Consider the following 12,335-nt stretch of genomic DNA (forward strand, 5'->3'; position numbering starts at 1 on the left):
TGTCTACTGTTAATTTCAATTTATATATTATATACCTTACTTGCTTTGGCAATGTTAACACATGTTTCCCATGCCAATAAAGCCCCTTGAATTGAATTGAATTGAGAGAGAGAGAGAGTGAGAGAGACCTGGAGCCGAGTAGGGTGGAGAGGACTGGCTAAAATCCAGGAAACAAGCATTCTCCCTACTCTCAAAAGGCAGCCATTTTGATTGTGATACCACTCGTTCTGTCTATAAAGTGTGAACCCTGTGACCCCAGTCTGTAGATGTTGGGGAATCTAGAAGAACTTTCTAGCAGTCAACTATTGGTTAACTTGTACTAGCAATGATTTGGTATATAGCAGTTATTTATGTGTGTGTGTGTGGAAAGTTTAAAAATTCAAATTAAACATCATCATAAAAGACTTCAAATACCAGCAATTACACAGATCTGAGTCTGATCAACAAGCTGACTAGAATAAATCGGGAAAACTTCTTGGGGAAAATTCTGTGAAGAAAAGCTTGTTTCTCCAGTACTGTGACATCATCGGTCGTTGCCCGTAAAAATGGGAAATCACCGGCAAGGAGCCATTTATCTGGAGAGGCTGTAGACATGGCCGGTGTGATCTGGGGAGGCTGTTGACATGCTGTTGACATGGCCGGTGTGATCTGGGGAGGCTGTTGACATGGCCGGTGTGATCTGGGGAGGATGTTGACATGCTGTTGACATGGCCGGTGTGATCTGGGGAGGCTGTTGACATGGCCGGTGTGATCTGGGGAGGATGTTGACATGCTGTTGACATGGCCGGTGTGATCTGGGGAGGCTGTTGACGTGGCCGGTGTGATCTGGGGAGGCTGTTGATGTGGCCGGTGTGATCTGGGGAGGCTGTTGACGTGGCCGGTGTGATCTGGGGAGGCTGTTGACGTGGCCGGTGTGATCTGGGGAGGCTGTTGACATGCTGTTGACGTGGCCGGTGTGATCTGGGGAGGCTGTTGACGTGGCCGGTGTGATCTGGGGAGGCTGTTGACGTGGCCGGTGTGATCTGGGGAGGCTGTTGGCGTGGCCGGTGTGATCTGGGGAGGCTGTTGGCGTGGCCGGTGTGATCTGGGGAGTCTGTTGACGTGGCCGGTGTGATCTGGGGAGGCTGTTGCGTGGCCGGTGTGATCTGGGGAGGCTGTTGACGTGGCCGGTGTGATCTGGGGAGGCTGTTGACGTGGCCGGTGTGATCTGGGGAGGCTGTTGACGTGGCCGGTGTGATCTGGGGAGGCTGTTGACGTGGCCGGTGTGATCTGGGGAGGCTGTTGACGTGGCCGGTGTGATCTGGGGAGGCTGTTGACGTGGCCGGTGTGATCTGGGGAGGCTGTTGACGTGGCCGGTGTGATCTGGGGAGGCTGTTGGCGTGGCCGGTGTGATCTGGGGAGGCTGTTGACGTGGCCGGTGTGATCTGGGGAGGCTGTTGACGTGGCCGGTGTGATCTGGGGAGGCTGTTGACGTGGCCGGTGTGATCTGGGGAGGCTGTTGACGTGGCCGGTGTGATCTGGGGAGGCTGTTGACGTGGCCGGTGTGATCTGGGGAGGCTGTTGACGTGGCCGGTGTGATCTGGGGAGGCTGTTGATGTGGCCGGTGTGATCTGGGGAGGCTGTTGACGTGGCCGGTGTGATCTGGGGAGGCTGTTGACGTGGCCGGTGTGATCTGGGGAGGCTGTTGATGTGGCTGGTGTGATCTGGGGAGGCTGTTGATGTGGCCGGTGTGATCTGGGGAGGCTGTTGACGTGGCCGGTGTGATCTGGGGAGGCTGTTGACGTGGCCGGTGTGATCTGGGGAGGCTGTTGACATGGTCGGTGTGATCTGGGGAGGCTGTTGACGTGGCCGGTGTGATCTGGGGAGGCTGTTGACGTGGCCGGTGTGATCTGGGGAGGCTGTTGACGTGGCCGGTGTGATCTGGGGAGGCTGTTGACGTGGCCGGTGGGATCTGGGGAGGCTGTTGACATGGCCGGTGTGATCTGGGGAGGCTGTTGACGTGGCCGGTGTGATCTGGGGAGGCTGTTGACGTGGCCGGTGTGATCTGGGGAGGCTGTTGACGTGGCCGGTGTGATCTGGGGAGGCTGTTGATGTGGCCGGTGTGATCTGGGGAGGCTGTTGCGTGGCCGGTGGGATCTGGGGAGGCTGTTGACATGGCCGGTGTGATCTGGGGAGGCTGTTGACGTGGCCGGTGTGATCTGGGGAGGCTGTTGACGTGGCCGGTGTGATCTGGGGAGGCTGTTGATGTGGCCGGTGTGATCTGGGGAGGCTGTTGACGTGGCCGGTGGGATCTGGGGAGGCTGTTGACATGGCCGGTGTGATCTGGGGAGGATGTTGATGTGGCCGGTGTGATCTGGGGAGGCTGTTGACGTGGCCGGTGTGATCTGGGGAGGCTGTTGACGTGGCCGGTGGGATCTGGGGAGGCTGTTGACGTGGCCGGTGTGATCTGGGGAGGCTGTTGACGTGGCCGGTGTGATCTGGGGAGGATGTTGATGTGGCCGGTGTGATCTGGGGAGGCTGTTGACGTGGCCGGTGTGATCTGGGGAGGCTGTTGACGTGGCCGGTGGGATCTGGGGAGGCTGTTGACGTGGCCGGTGGGATCTGGGGAGGCTGTTGACGTGGCCGGTGTGATCTGGGGAGGCTGTTGATGTGGCCGGTGTGATCTACCAGAATGGAAACAGAGCATAAGGACTGTTTCTTCATTTATCAGGAACTCTGTTACTTTCAGGGTAGCCTAGTGGTTAGAGCGTTGGACTAGTAACCGGAAGGTTGTGAGTTCAATCCCCCGAGCTGACAAGGTACAAATCTGTCGTTCTGCCCCTGAACAGGCAGTTAACCCATTGTTCCCAGGCCGTCATTGAAATTAAGAATGTGTTCTTAACTGACTTGCCTAGTTAAATAAAGGTAAAATAAAAAAATAAAAAAACTGGACATGTTGATGGAGTCAATAAGGCACGACTTATTGCAGTGTTTCTAATCTGAAGTTTATGGGTATTTATTACCTCACTGTTTCGGCGTTTCTAGAACAGAGGGAAACGGAAAAAAACCCTGATGAAAGCTACGGGCTCAAACACGTTGGTTTTTACTTTTAACAATAAACGGAAAACATTGAAGAACTTCCAGTGTCCTTCAAGAGCTGTTGGCTTCTAGAGTGTTTTCTAGGGCAGGGTTTCTTAAACTATGGGTTGGGACCCAAAGTGGGCCCTGGGCATGTGAGAAGTGAGTCGTGAGTTATGAGAATATGGCGCTTTATATTAGGAAGGTGTTCTTATTGTTTGGTATAAAATCAGCGTATATTCACACATTTTAATTTGGGTCGTTGGAGGACAGTACACTTCTCACTTGGGTCGTTGGAGGACAGTACACTTCTCATTTGGGTTGTTGGAGGACAATACACTTCTCATTTGGGTTGTTGGAGGACAGTACACTTCTCGCTTGGGTTGTTGGAGGACAGTACACTTCTCATTTGGGTCGTTGGAGGACAGTACACTTCTCATTTGGGTCGTTGGAGGACAGTACACTTCTCATTTGGGTTGTTGGAGGACAGTACACTTCTCATTTGGGTTGTTGGAGGACAGTACACTTCTCATTTGGGTTGTTGGAGGACAGTACACTTCTCACTTGGGTCGTTGGAGGACAGTACACTTCTCATTTGGGTCGTTGGAGGACAGTACACTTCTCACTTGGGTCGTTGGAGGACAGTACACTTCTCATTTGGGTTGTTGGAGGACAGTACACTTCTCATTTGGGTTGTTGGAGGACAGTACACTTCTCATTTGGGATGTTGGAGGACAGTACACTTCTCATTTGGGTTGTTGGAGGACAGTACACTTCTCATTTGGGTTGTTGGAGGACAGTACACTTCTCACTTGGGTCGTTGGAGGACAGTACACTTCTCATTTGGGTCGTTGGAGGACAGTACACTACTCACTTGGGTCTGAGGACGACAGTACACTTCTCATTTGGGTTGTTGGAGGACAGTACACTTCTCATTTGGGTTGTTGGAGGACAGTACACTTCTCACTTGGGTCGTTGGAGGACAGTACACTTCTCATTTGGGTCGTTGGAGGACAGTACACTTCTCACTTGGGTCTGAGGAGGACAGTACACTTCCCATTTGGGTTGTTGGAGGACAGTACACTTCTCATTTGGGTCTGAGGAGCTGAAATAGGTTGAACAAGCCCTATTCTAGAGTACACAGTCTTACTATATTGAGTCAACCCAGCCCTGCCACATGAGTCCATATAAACAGCTTGTATTGCTGATAAGAAACAATAAGAAAATGCAGTAAATTCGGGTGTATTTCAACTCGGTCAGGAAACACACCTCTAAGACTGAAATCTGTTTTTTTCGAATGAGCAACAGCAAAAACAGCGTATTCAGGGGCTCTTTAACCAGCCGACAATGACACAAAGGTCATTTGTCTTAAAGGCCCAGAGCAGTCCAAAATGATTTTCCTGTATTTTATATATACTTTCACACTATGAGGTTGGGATAATAGTGAAATTGTGAAAATGAGGATAATGCCCCTTTAAGTGTAAGAGCTGTTTGAAAGGAGTTTTGGCCTTCCATGGTGACATCACCAGGCGGTAAATTAGTTAATAGACCAATAAGAAAGAGAGTTCCAAACTTCTCTACCAATAACAGCTCATTTTCTTGCATGAGAAATTGCTCTTTGCTAAGAAGCTTTTTTTATTATTTATTTTTGACCTCCCCTCTCAATCTTCTCACCTCTCCCTAGTTACAGTGCAACAACCTGGCCCTTGACCCCTAAAAACTGCTCCATGAGCATCATAACATGACTGCCCTCTCCTCCAATCGGTTCAACCTCTGTGTGTATGTGTGTCTTTTGGTGGGACAAGGATAAAGTTGAATTGGACCTACAGTTGGTCATTAAAGTAATTCTCCCTCTCTCCCTCTCTCCCTCCCCTCCCTCCCTCCCTCCCTCCCTCCCTCCCTCCCTCCCTCTCTCCCTCTCCTCCCTCCCTCCCTCCCTCCCCCTCCCTCCCTCTCTCTCTCCCTCCCTCCCTCCCTCCCTCCCTCTCTCCCTCCCCTCCCTCCCTCCCTCCCTCCCTCCCTCCCTCCCTCTCTCCCTCTCTCCCTCCCTCCCTCTCTCCCTCCCCTCCCTCCCTCCCCTCCCTCCCCTCCCTCCCTCCCTCCCTCCCTCTCTCCCTCTCTCCCTCCCTCCCTCCCTCCCTCTCTCCCTCCCTCCCTCCCTCCCTCCCTCCCTCCCTCCCTCCCTCCCTCCCTCCCTCCCTCTCTCCCTCTCTCCCTCCCTCCCTCTCTCCCTCCCTCCCTCCCTCCCTCCCTCCCTCCCTCCCTCTCTCCCTCCCTCCTCCCCCCCTCCCTCCCTCCCTCCCTCTCCCTCTCTCCCTCCCCTCCCTCCCTCCCCTCCCCTCCCTCCCTCCCTCCCTCCCTCCCTCCCTCCCTCCCTCCCTCTCTCTCTCCCTCTCTCCCTCCCTCCCTCCCTCCCTCCCTCCCTCCCTCCCTCCCTCCCTCCCTCCCTCTCTCCCTCCCTCCCTCCCTCTCTCCCTCTCTCCCTCTCTCCCTCCCTCCCTCCCTCCCTCCCTCTCTCCCTCTCTCCCTCTCTCCCTCCCTCCCTCCCTCCCTCCCTCCCTCCCTCCCTCCCTCTCTCCCTCTCTCCCTCTCCCCTCTCTCCCTCTCTCCCTCCCTCCCTCTCTCCCTCTCTCCCTCCCTCCCTCTCTCCCTCCCTCCCTCCCTCCCTCTCTCCCTCTCTCCCTCTCTCCCTCTCTCTCTCCCTCCCTCCCTCTCTCCCTCCCTCCCTCCAGTCCCAGTATACCAACCTGGGGCTGCTGAACAGCATGGATCAGAACATCCAAAATGGCGGCTCCACCTCCACCAGTCCCTACAACAACGACCATGTCCAGAACAACGTGTCAGCTCCTTCACCCTACGCCCAGCCCAGCTCCACCTTCGACGCCATGTCCCCCTCCCCAGCTATCCCCTCCAACACAGACTACGCTGGGACACACACCTTCGATGTCTCCTTCCAGCAGTCCTCCACGGCCAAGTCTGCCACCTGGACGGTAAGAGTTAGATTTTAAAGTGCATTTCACATGGGTCTCAATTGACAAATTCCCAAAACCTACAGTAGGACCAGTCACAATGTTATCCTATCAGTCGCATAATTTGGGAGGGGGGGGGGGCGTTTGTTTATCATCCAATTGAATAATGCATATATAAAAACAATTGTCAGCTGATTAAACATGATTTAAATGTATTATTATTTGAAATTGGATAAGCAGAAGTCAGATGTCTGACATATATTATATTATATACATATATATATATATATATATATATATATATATATATATATATATATATATATATATATATATTCTGTCATGGGCCCTCCAAGGTTTATTTACGAGTCAGCTGGATCTTCCAGTGAGTTCTGGGGGTCATGGTATAACATAATATTCACCTGGATTAAAGGTTGAATCTGTAGAAAATGTGCAAAAGTTGTATGAAGCCAATCAGTAGCGCTCCAGGCTGTTTTGTAATGCACAACACATCAAAAGCTCTCCGTTGCACCACTCTGTCTGGTGGGGGAAAGTTGGTCTACCTCGTCGTGTGACACATGATGAGAACGTCCCGCCCTTTTCTCAGAACCTCAGGCATGACAGTTGGTACAAGCTCAACCTTTAGGCCTAGTCCAGGACTTTTAGTCTTCTCCAATAACATTTTCTCCTAGTGTTTTTCTCAGAGCCACGACAGTTGGTACAAGCTCAACCTTTAGGCCTAGTCCAGGACTTTTAGTCTTCTTCAATAACATTTTCCCCAGCCTTGAAATTCCTAGTGTTTTTCTCAGAGCCACGACAGTTTAGTTGTAACAGGAAGAGATCATTGTGTATCTTTTAATAAATGAACAATATTAACTCAAGGCACGTGCTCACGTCTGGATCCTCCAGAATGACAGTGGTACATTTTCACGTCTGGATCCTCCAGAATGACAGTGGTACATTTTCATGTCTGGATCCTCCAGAATGACAGTGGTACATTTTCACGTCTGGATCCTCCAGAATGACAGTGGTACATTTTCATGTCTGGATCCTCCAGAAGCTTTTGATGTGTTGTGGCAGCTCTACTCTGCTCTACTCTGCCTGGCAGCTCTACTCTGCTCTACTCTGCCTGACAGCTCTACTCTGCCTGGCAGCTCTGCTCTACTCTGCCTGGCAGCTCTACTCTGCTCTACTCTGCCTGGCAGCTCTACTCTGCTCCACTCTGCCTGGCAGCTCTACTCTGCTCTCCTCTGCCTGGCAGCTCTGCTCTACTCTGCCTGGCAGCTCTGCTCTCCTCTGCCTGGCAGCTCTACTCTGCTCTACTCTGCCTGGCAGCTCTACTCTGCTCTACTCTGCCTGGCAGCTCTACTCTACTCTGCCTGGCAGCTCTGCTCTACTCTGCCTGGCAGCTCTGCTCTACTCTGCCTGGCAGCTCTGCTCTACTCTGCCTGGCAGCTCTGCTCTACTCTACCTGGCAGCTCTGCCCTACTCTACCTGGCAGCTCTGCTCTACTCTACCTGGCAGCTCTGCTCTATTCTACTCTGCCTGGCAGCTCTACTCTGCCTGGCAGCTCTACTCTGCTCGACTCTGCCTGGCAGCTCTACTCTGCTCTACTCTGCCTGGCAGCTCTACTCTGCTCTACTCTGCCTGGCAGCTCTACTCTGCCTGGCAGCTCTACTCTGCCTGGCAGCTCTGCTCTACTCTGCCTGGCAGCTCTGCTCTGCTCTACTCTGCCTGGCAGCTCTACTCTGCTCTACTCTGCCTGGCAGCTCTACTCTGCTCCACTCTGCCTGGCAGCTCTGCTCTACTCTGCCTGGCAACTCTGCTCTCCTCTGCCTGGCAGCTCTACTCTGCTCTACTCTGCCTGGCAGCTCTACTCTGCTCTACTCTGCCTGGCAGCTCTACTCTGCTCTGCCTGGCAGCTCTGCTCTACTCTGCCTGGCAGCTCTGCTCTACTCTGCCTGGCAGCTCTGCTCTACTCTGCCTGGCAGCTCTGCTCTACTCTACCTGGCAGCTCTGCCCTACTCTACCTGGCAGCTCTGCTCTACTCTACCTGGCAGCTCTGCTCTATTCTACTCTGCCTGGCAGCTCTACTCTGCCTGGCAGCTCTACTCTGCTCGACTCTGCCTGGCAGCTCTACTCTGCCTGGCAGCTCTACTCTGCTCTACTCTGCCTGGCAGCTCTACTCTGCTCCACTCTGCCTGGCAGCTCTGCTCTACTCTGCCTGGCAGCTCTCCTCTGCCTGGCAGCTCTACTCTGCCTGGCAGCTCTACTCTGCTCTACTCTGCCTGGCAGCTCTACTCTGCTCTACTCTGCCTGGCAGCTCTACTCTGCTCTACTCTGCCTGGCAGCTCTACTCTGCTCCACTCTGCCTGGCAGCTCTGCTCTACTCTACTCTACTCTGCCTGGCAGCTCTACTCTACTCTGCCTGACAGCTCTCCTCTGCAGTGCTTTGTCATTATTCTCTATCATTATGTGACAGTGCTGTAGTGACAGCTGTTGCTTCAGAGCCCCAGCTGCACACAGCTTCTTTGTGTAGTTACGTATTGCTGATTCCGTGACCATCTGTACTGACTCCGTGACCATCTGCTCTGACTCCATGGCCATCTGTACTGACTCCATGGCCATCTGCTCTGACTCCATGGCCATCTGCTCTGACTCCAAGACCATCTGCACTGACTCATGACCATCTGTTCTGACTCCATGACCATCTGCTCTGACTCCATGGCTATCTGTACTGACTCCATGGCCATCTGTACTGACTCCATGGCCATCTGTTCTAACTCCATGGCCATCTGTACTGACTCCATGGCCATCTGCTCTGACTACATGGCCATCTGTACTGACTCCATGGCCATCTGTACTGACTCCATGGCCATCTGCTCTGACTCCATGGCCATCTGTACTGACTCCATGACCATCTGTACTGACTCCATGACCATCTGCTCTGACTCCATGGCCATCTGTACTGACTCCATGACCATCTGCACTGACTCCATGGCCATCTGTACTGACTCCATGGCCATCTGTACTGACTCCATGGCCATCTGTACTGACTCCATGGCCATCTGTACTGACTCCATGGCCATCTGCTCTGACTCCATGGCCATCTGTACTGACTCCATGACCATCTGTACTGACTCCATGACCATCTGCTCTGACTCCATGACCATCTGCTCTGACTCCATGACCATCTGTACTGACTCCATGGCCATCTGTACTGACTCCATGGCCATCTTTACTTACTCCAATGCCGTGTCATGCCGTGTACCATTGTGTAAAACCAAAAGTAAAGAGCACCCCACCTAGCGGTCACAATAGTTTGCTACCATTTGGGCTGCTCCATATCTCACCTGTGGATGAATGGATTCAATCGTTTTCTGCGTTCTATATATAGGCTCTTTTACTTCAAGTGTTGGATCTCTCTTGTGAAATCATAATATTCATGGGAAACTATGTGGCTGAACCAGTTTCACATGGTCTTATTCAACTGTGGTACGGGAATTGATTCTGGACCATTATGGCCAAGCTAAGTCATCAATCTCCAGATTTGGCAGACGGGAGGGGAAGGAGTGTTATAGAACATGAGGTATCATTGCCTAAACATCAACCAACGGAAGGTGATGTCTTCGAGTAAACAGGCGGGATTCTAGCAGTGCTCTGGGGCCCATCTCAGCCAGCTCATTGGCTACGACGACTGTGGGATAGTGACATTTACTAAATTCCCACACTTCCTGTCTCTGTCATCTTCACAGCACATAAACAGAAGTGTCTGTCTGATGTGCAGTTGGTTGTCTGAAGAGAAGAGTAAGAGGGTGTGAATGGGAGGCACGCCCCAAACCTTATTCTAGACTCTGGAGCAGGCACCGTGTCGTCATAAACCCACTAAGGGCTCTATTTTAATAAACATAACCAATGGTAAATCTTAGTGGCAGTGCTCCATGTCCAGGGGTGTGTTAAGACAAACTTTTGCTATTTTCACAACCAGAATTATGGGCGCAGTAGCTGGAAGTGGAGCGAAAGGGCTGGGCTTTGATGAATAAACAAGTTGGAGGTGTGTCAAGGCTTGACCCCTCACTGGCCAATCAGAACGTGCTCCATGGCTAAACATGTGGTTGCATCAAGTTGTGTATTTACGGTCTTTTATGTACTGCATTGTCATCTACTCCAACGTGAATGTTAGTCCCTAGTTCGTTAAATAGCCTACAGAACCAAAATAATACAAATGTAGTCCCATCGTTACCGCTAAGACCTGCTTTTCGTTGGTCTTAAATCTTCCAATATGCGCTGCATGAAATCACTTTTGCGCTTGTTTTTAAGGACACACCTCAAATATTGACACCCCTCCCAAATTGTTGAGTGCAGTGGAATGATTTATACGGACGGATGAAGTGTTTGTATGATATGGCTTCAACTTCCTCATGATGAGCTCATACCAAACCATCAGCTAAACCAATATTACTCCAGAGTGCTTTCTTCTCGTCTGGCGCTACGGCAGCGCAAATTCCAAAAAGCACTTCAGTTTGCAATTTCAGCATGTAAAAACTGGCGCTCTGCCATTTTCCATCCAATGCACCAGGTTCAGCGAATTTACCTGTCTAATATCATACATGCTGAAATTGTAATATTGGTTGAGCTGATGGTTTGGTACGAGCTCATCATGAGGAAGTTGAAGCCATATTTAACACTAAGGACACCTAACATACCCAACAGGATGGATTTCAGGAGTGGTAACCGATGGTTGACAACACATCTGTTATCATACAAACACTACCTCAAAGCATTCCACTGCACTTAACAACTAGTAGACAAACCCTCCATGCTGTTGTTTTGTGGTGATATCACTGACTATGTCCTCTGTAGAAATAGTCATTTATTCATTACCACTGGTGGGCTAATGGTTGGTTGAAGACATACCAAAATATCTGACCGAAAGAGCGTTGTCTCTATAACGACCGGGCCAGTCTGATGGAGATGTAGTGATAGTAGTATGGGTCTCAATCTGAGGGCTCTACAGCTTTCCATTTAAAGCTCCTGGAAGCGACACAGAATGGCTAGACTAGCTCAGCCACTGGCCTGATGGCCTTATGGCACAGGGCCACTGTAGGCGTCAACACCCCAGCTTTAGTCTGCACATAGAGCTGCTAATGCTCCCTTTTGATGGGCTGGCTGAGTGCCTCTGTGGGATCTTACAATGGGGACTTAGTCCACCGTGTGTTCTGTCTCTGTGGGATCATGGAATCCAAAAGAGTTCTAAAAGGGTTTTTACCTGGAACCAAACATGGTTCTTCAAAGGGTTCTCCTATGGGGACAGCTGAAAAACCCGTTTTAACATCCTATATATATATAAAAAAATATAGATAGCACCTTTTCTTCTATGCGCGTAGGCTAGTAGCTGTGCTTGCTTGTAGCCACTCTAAAAATGTGCAGTTTTGTCACACATCACAATGCCACAGATGTCTCAAGTTTTGAGGGAGTTTTGAGGGAGAGTGCAATTGGCATGCTGACTCCGGCCGCAAAACCTGAACCTACAGAGGAGGGTCCGGGCGGGCATCTATCCTCGGTGGCAGCTCCGGTGTGGGACGCAGACCCCGCTCCACCTCTGGCTCCCCGCACTTTGGTGGCACCTCTGGTGCGGGGGACCCTCGTCGCCGACCCCGGACTGGGGACCCTCTCTGCAGGCCCGGGACTGGGGACCCTCGCTGCAGGACCTAGACTGGGAACCCTCTCTGCAGGCCCGGGACTGGGGACCCTCGTTGCAGGCCCGGGACTGGTGACCCTCGTTGCAGGCCCCTGACTGGGGACCGTCGCTGGAGGCTCCGGACTGGGGACCGTCGCTGGAGGCTCCGGACTGGATGCCGTCTCTGCAGGCTCCGGGCCATGGATCATCACTGGAGGCTGTGCCATGGATCATGCCTTAGGGCGGCGATATTCTCCAGCCTGCGCCCAGGGTCCCTTGCCTTCCAGTATCTCCTCCCATGTCCATTCCTCCAGAAAACGCTGCTTGGTCTTTTTTTGTGGTGGGATCTTCTGTAACGCTCGTCTGAAGAAGTGGACCAAGATGCAGCGTGGGGTAGGTTAATCATATTCTTTAATGATAACCACAAAAACAAGAAAGAGAGAACCAACGAAACTTACAACCTTGTAGGGCTCAACTGCAACAAGACAAGGACAAGATCCCACAACATAGGTGGGGAAAAAAGGCTACCTAAGTATGATTCCCAATCAGAGACAACGGTAGACAGCTGCCTCTGATTGGGAACCACATTCGGCTAAACACAAAGAAATACAACACATAGAATCACACCC

General features: G+C 51.7%; 1 protein-coding gene across 4 annotated transcripts in view; it reads left to right on the plus strand.

Annotated features, from left to right (window-relative positions):
- The window catches only part of LOC135513312 (tumor protein 63-like), a 92,321-nt gene that overhangs the window by 19,861 nt on the left and 60,125 nt on the right, over window positions 1-12,335 (plus strand). For all 4 annotated transcript variants that reach the window (XM_064936218.1, XM_064936220.1, XM_064936219.1 and 1 more), the window contains exon 2: window positions 5,790-6,047. In XM_064936218.1, coding sequence (XP_064792290.1) covers window positions 5,790-6,047 — 258 coding nt within the window. The remainder of the gene's footprint in view (window positions 1-5,789; window positions 6,048-12,335) is intronic.

Source organism: Oncorhynchus masou, chromosome 24 (genome assembly GCF_036934945.1).
Source record: "Oncorhynchus masou masou isolate Uvic2021 chromosome 24, UVic_Omas_1.1, whole genome shotgun sequence".
Taxonomy (NCBI): Eukaryota; Metazoa; Chordata; class Actinopteri; order Salmoniformes; family Salmonidae; genus Oncorhynchus; species Oncorhynchus masou.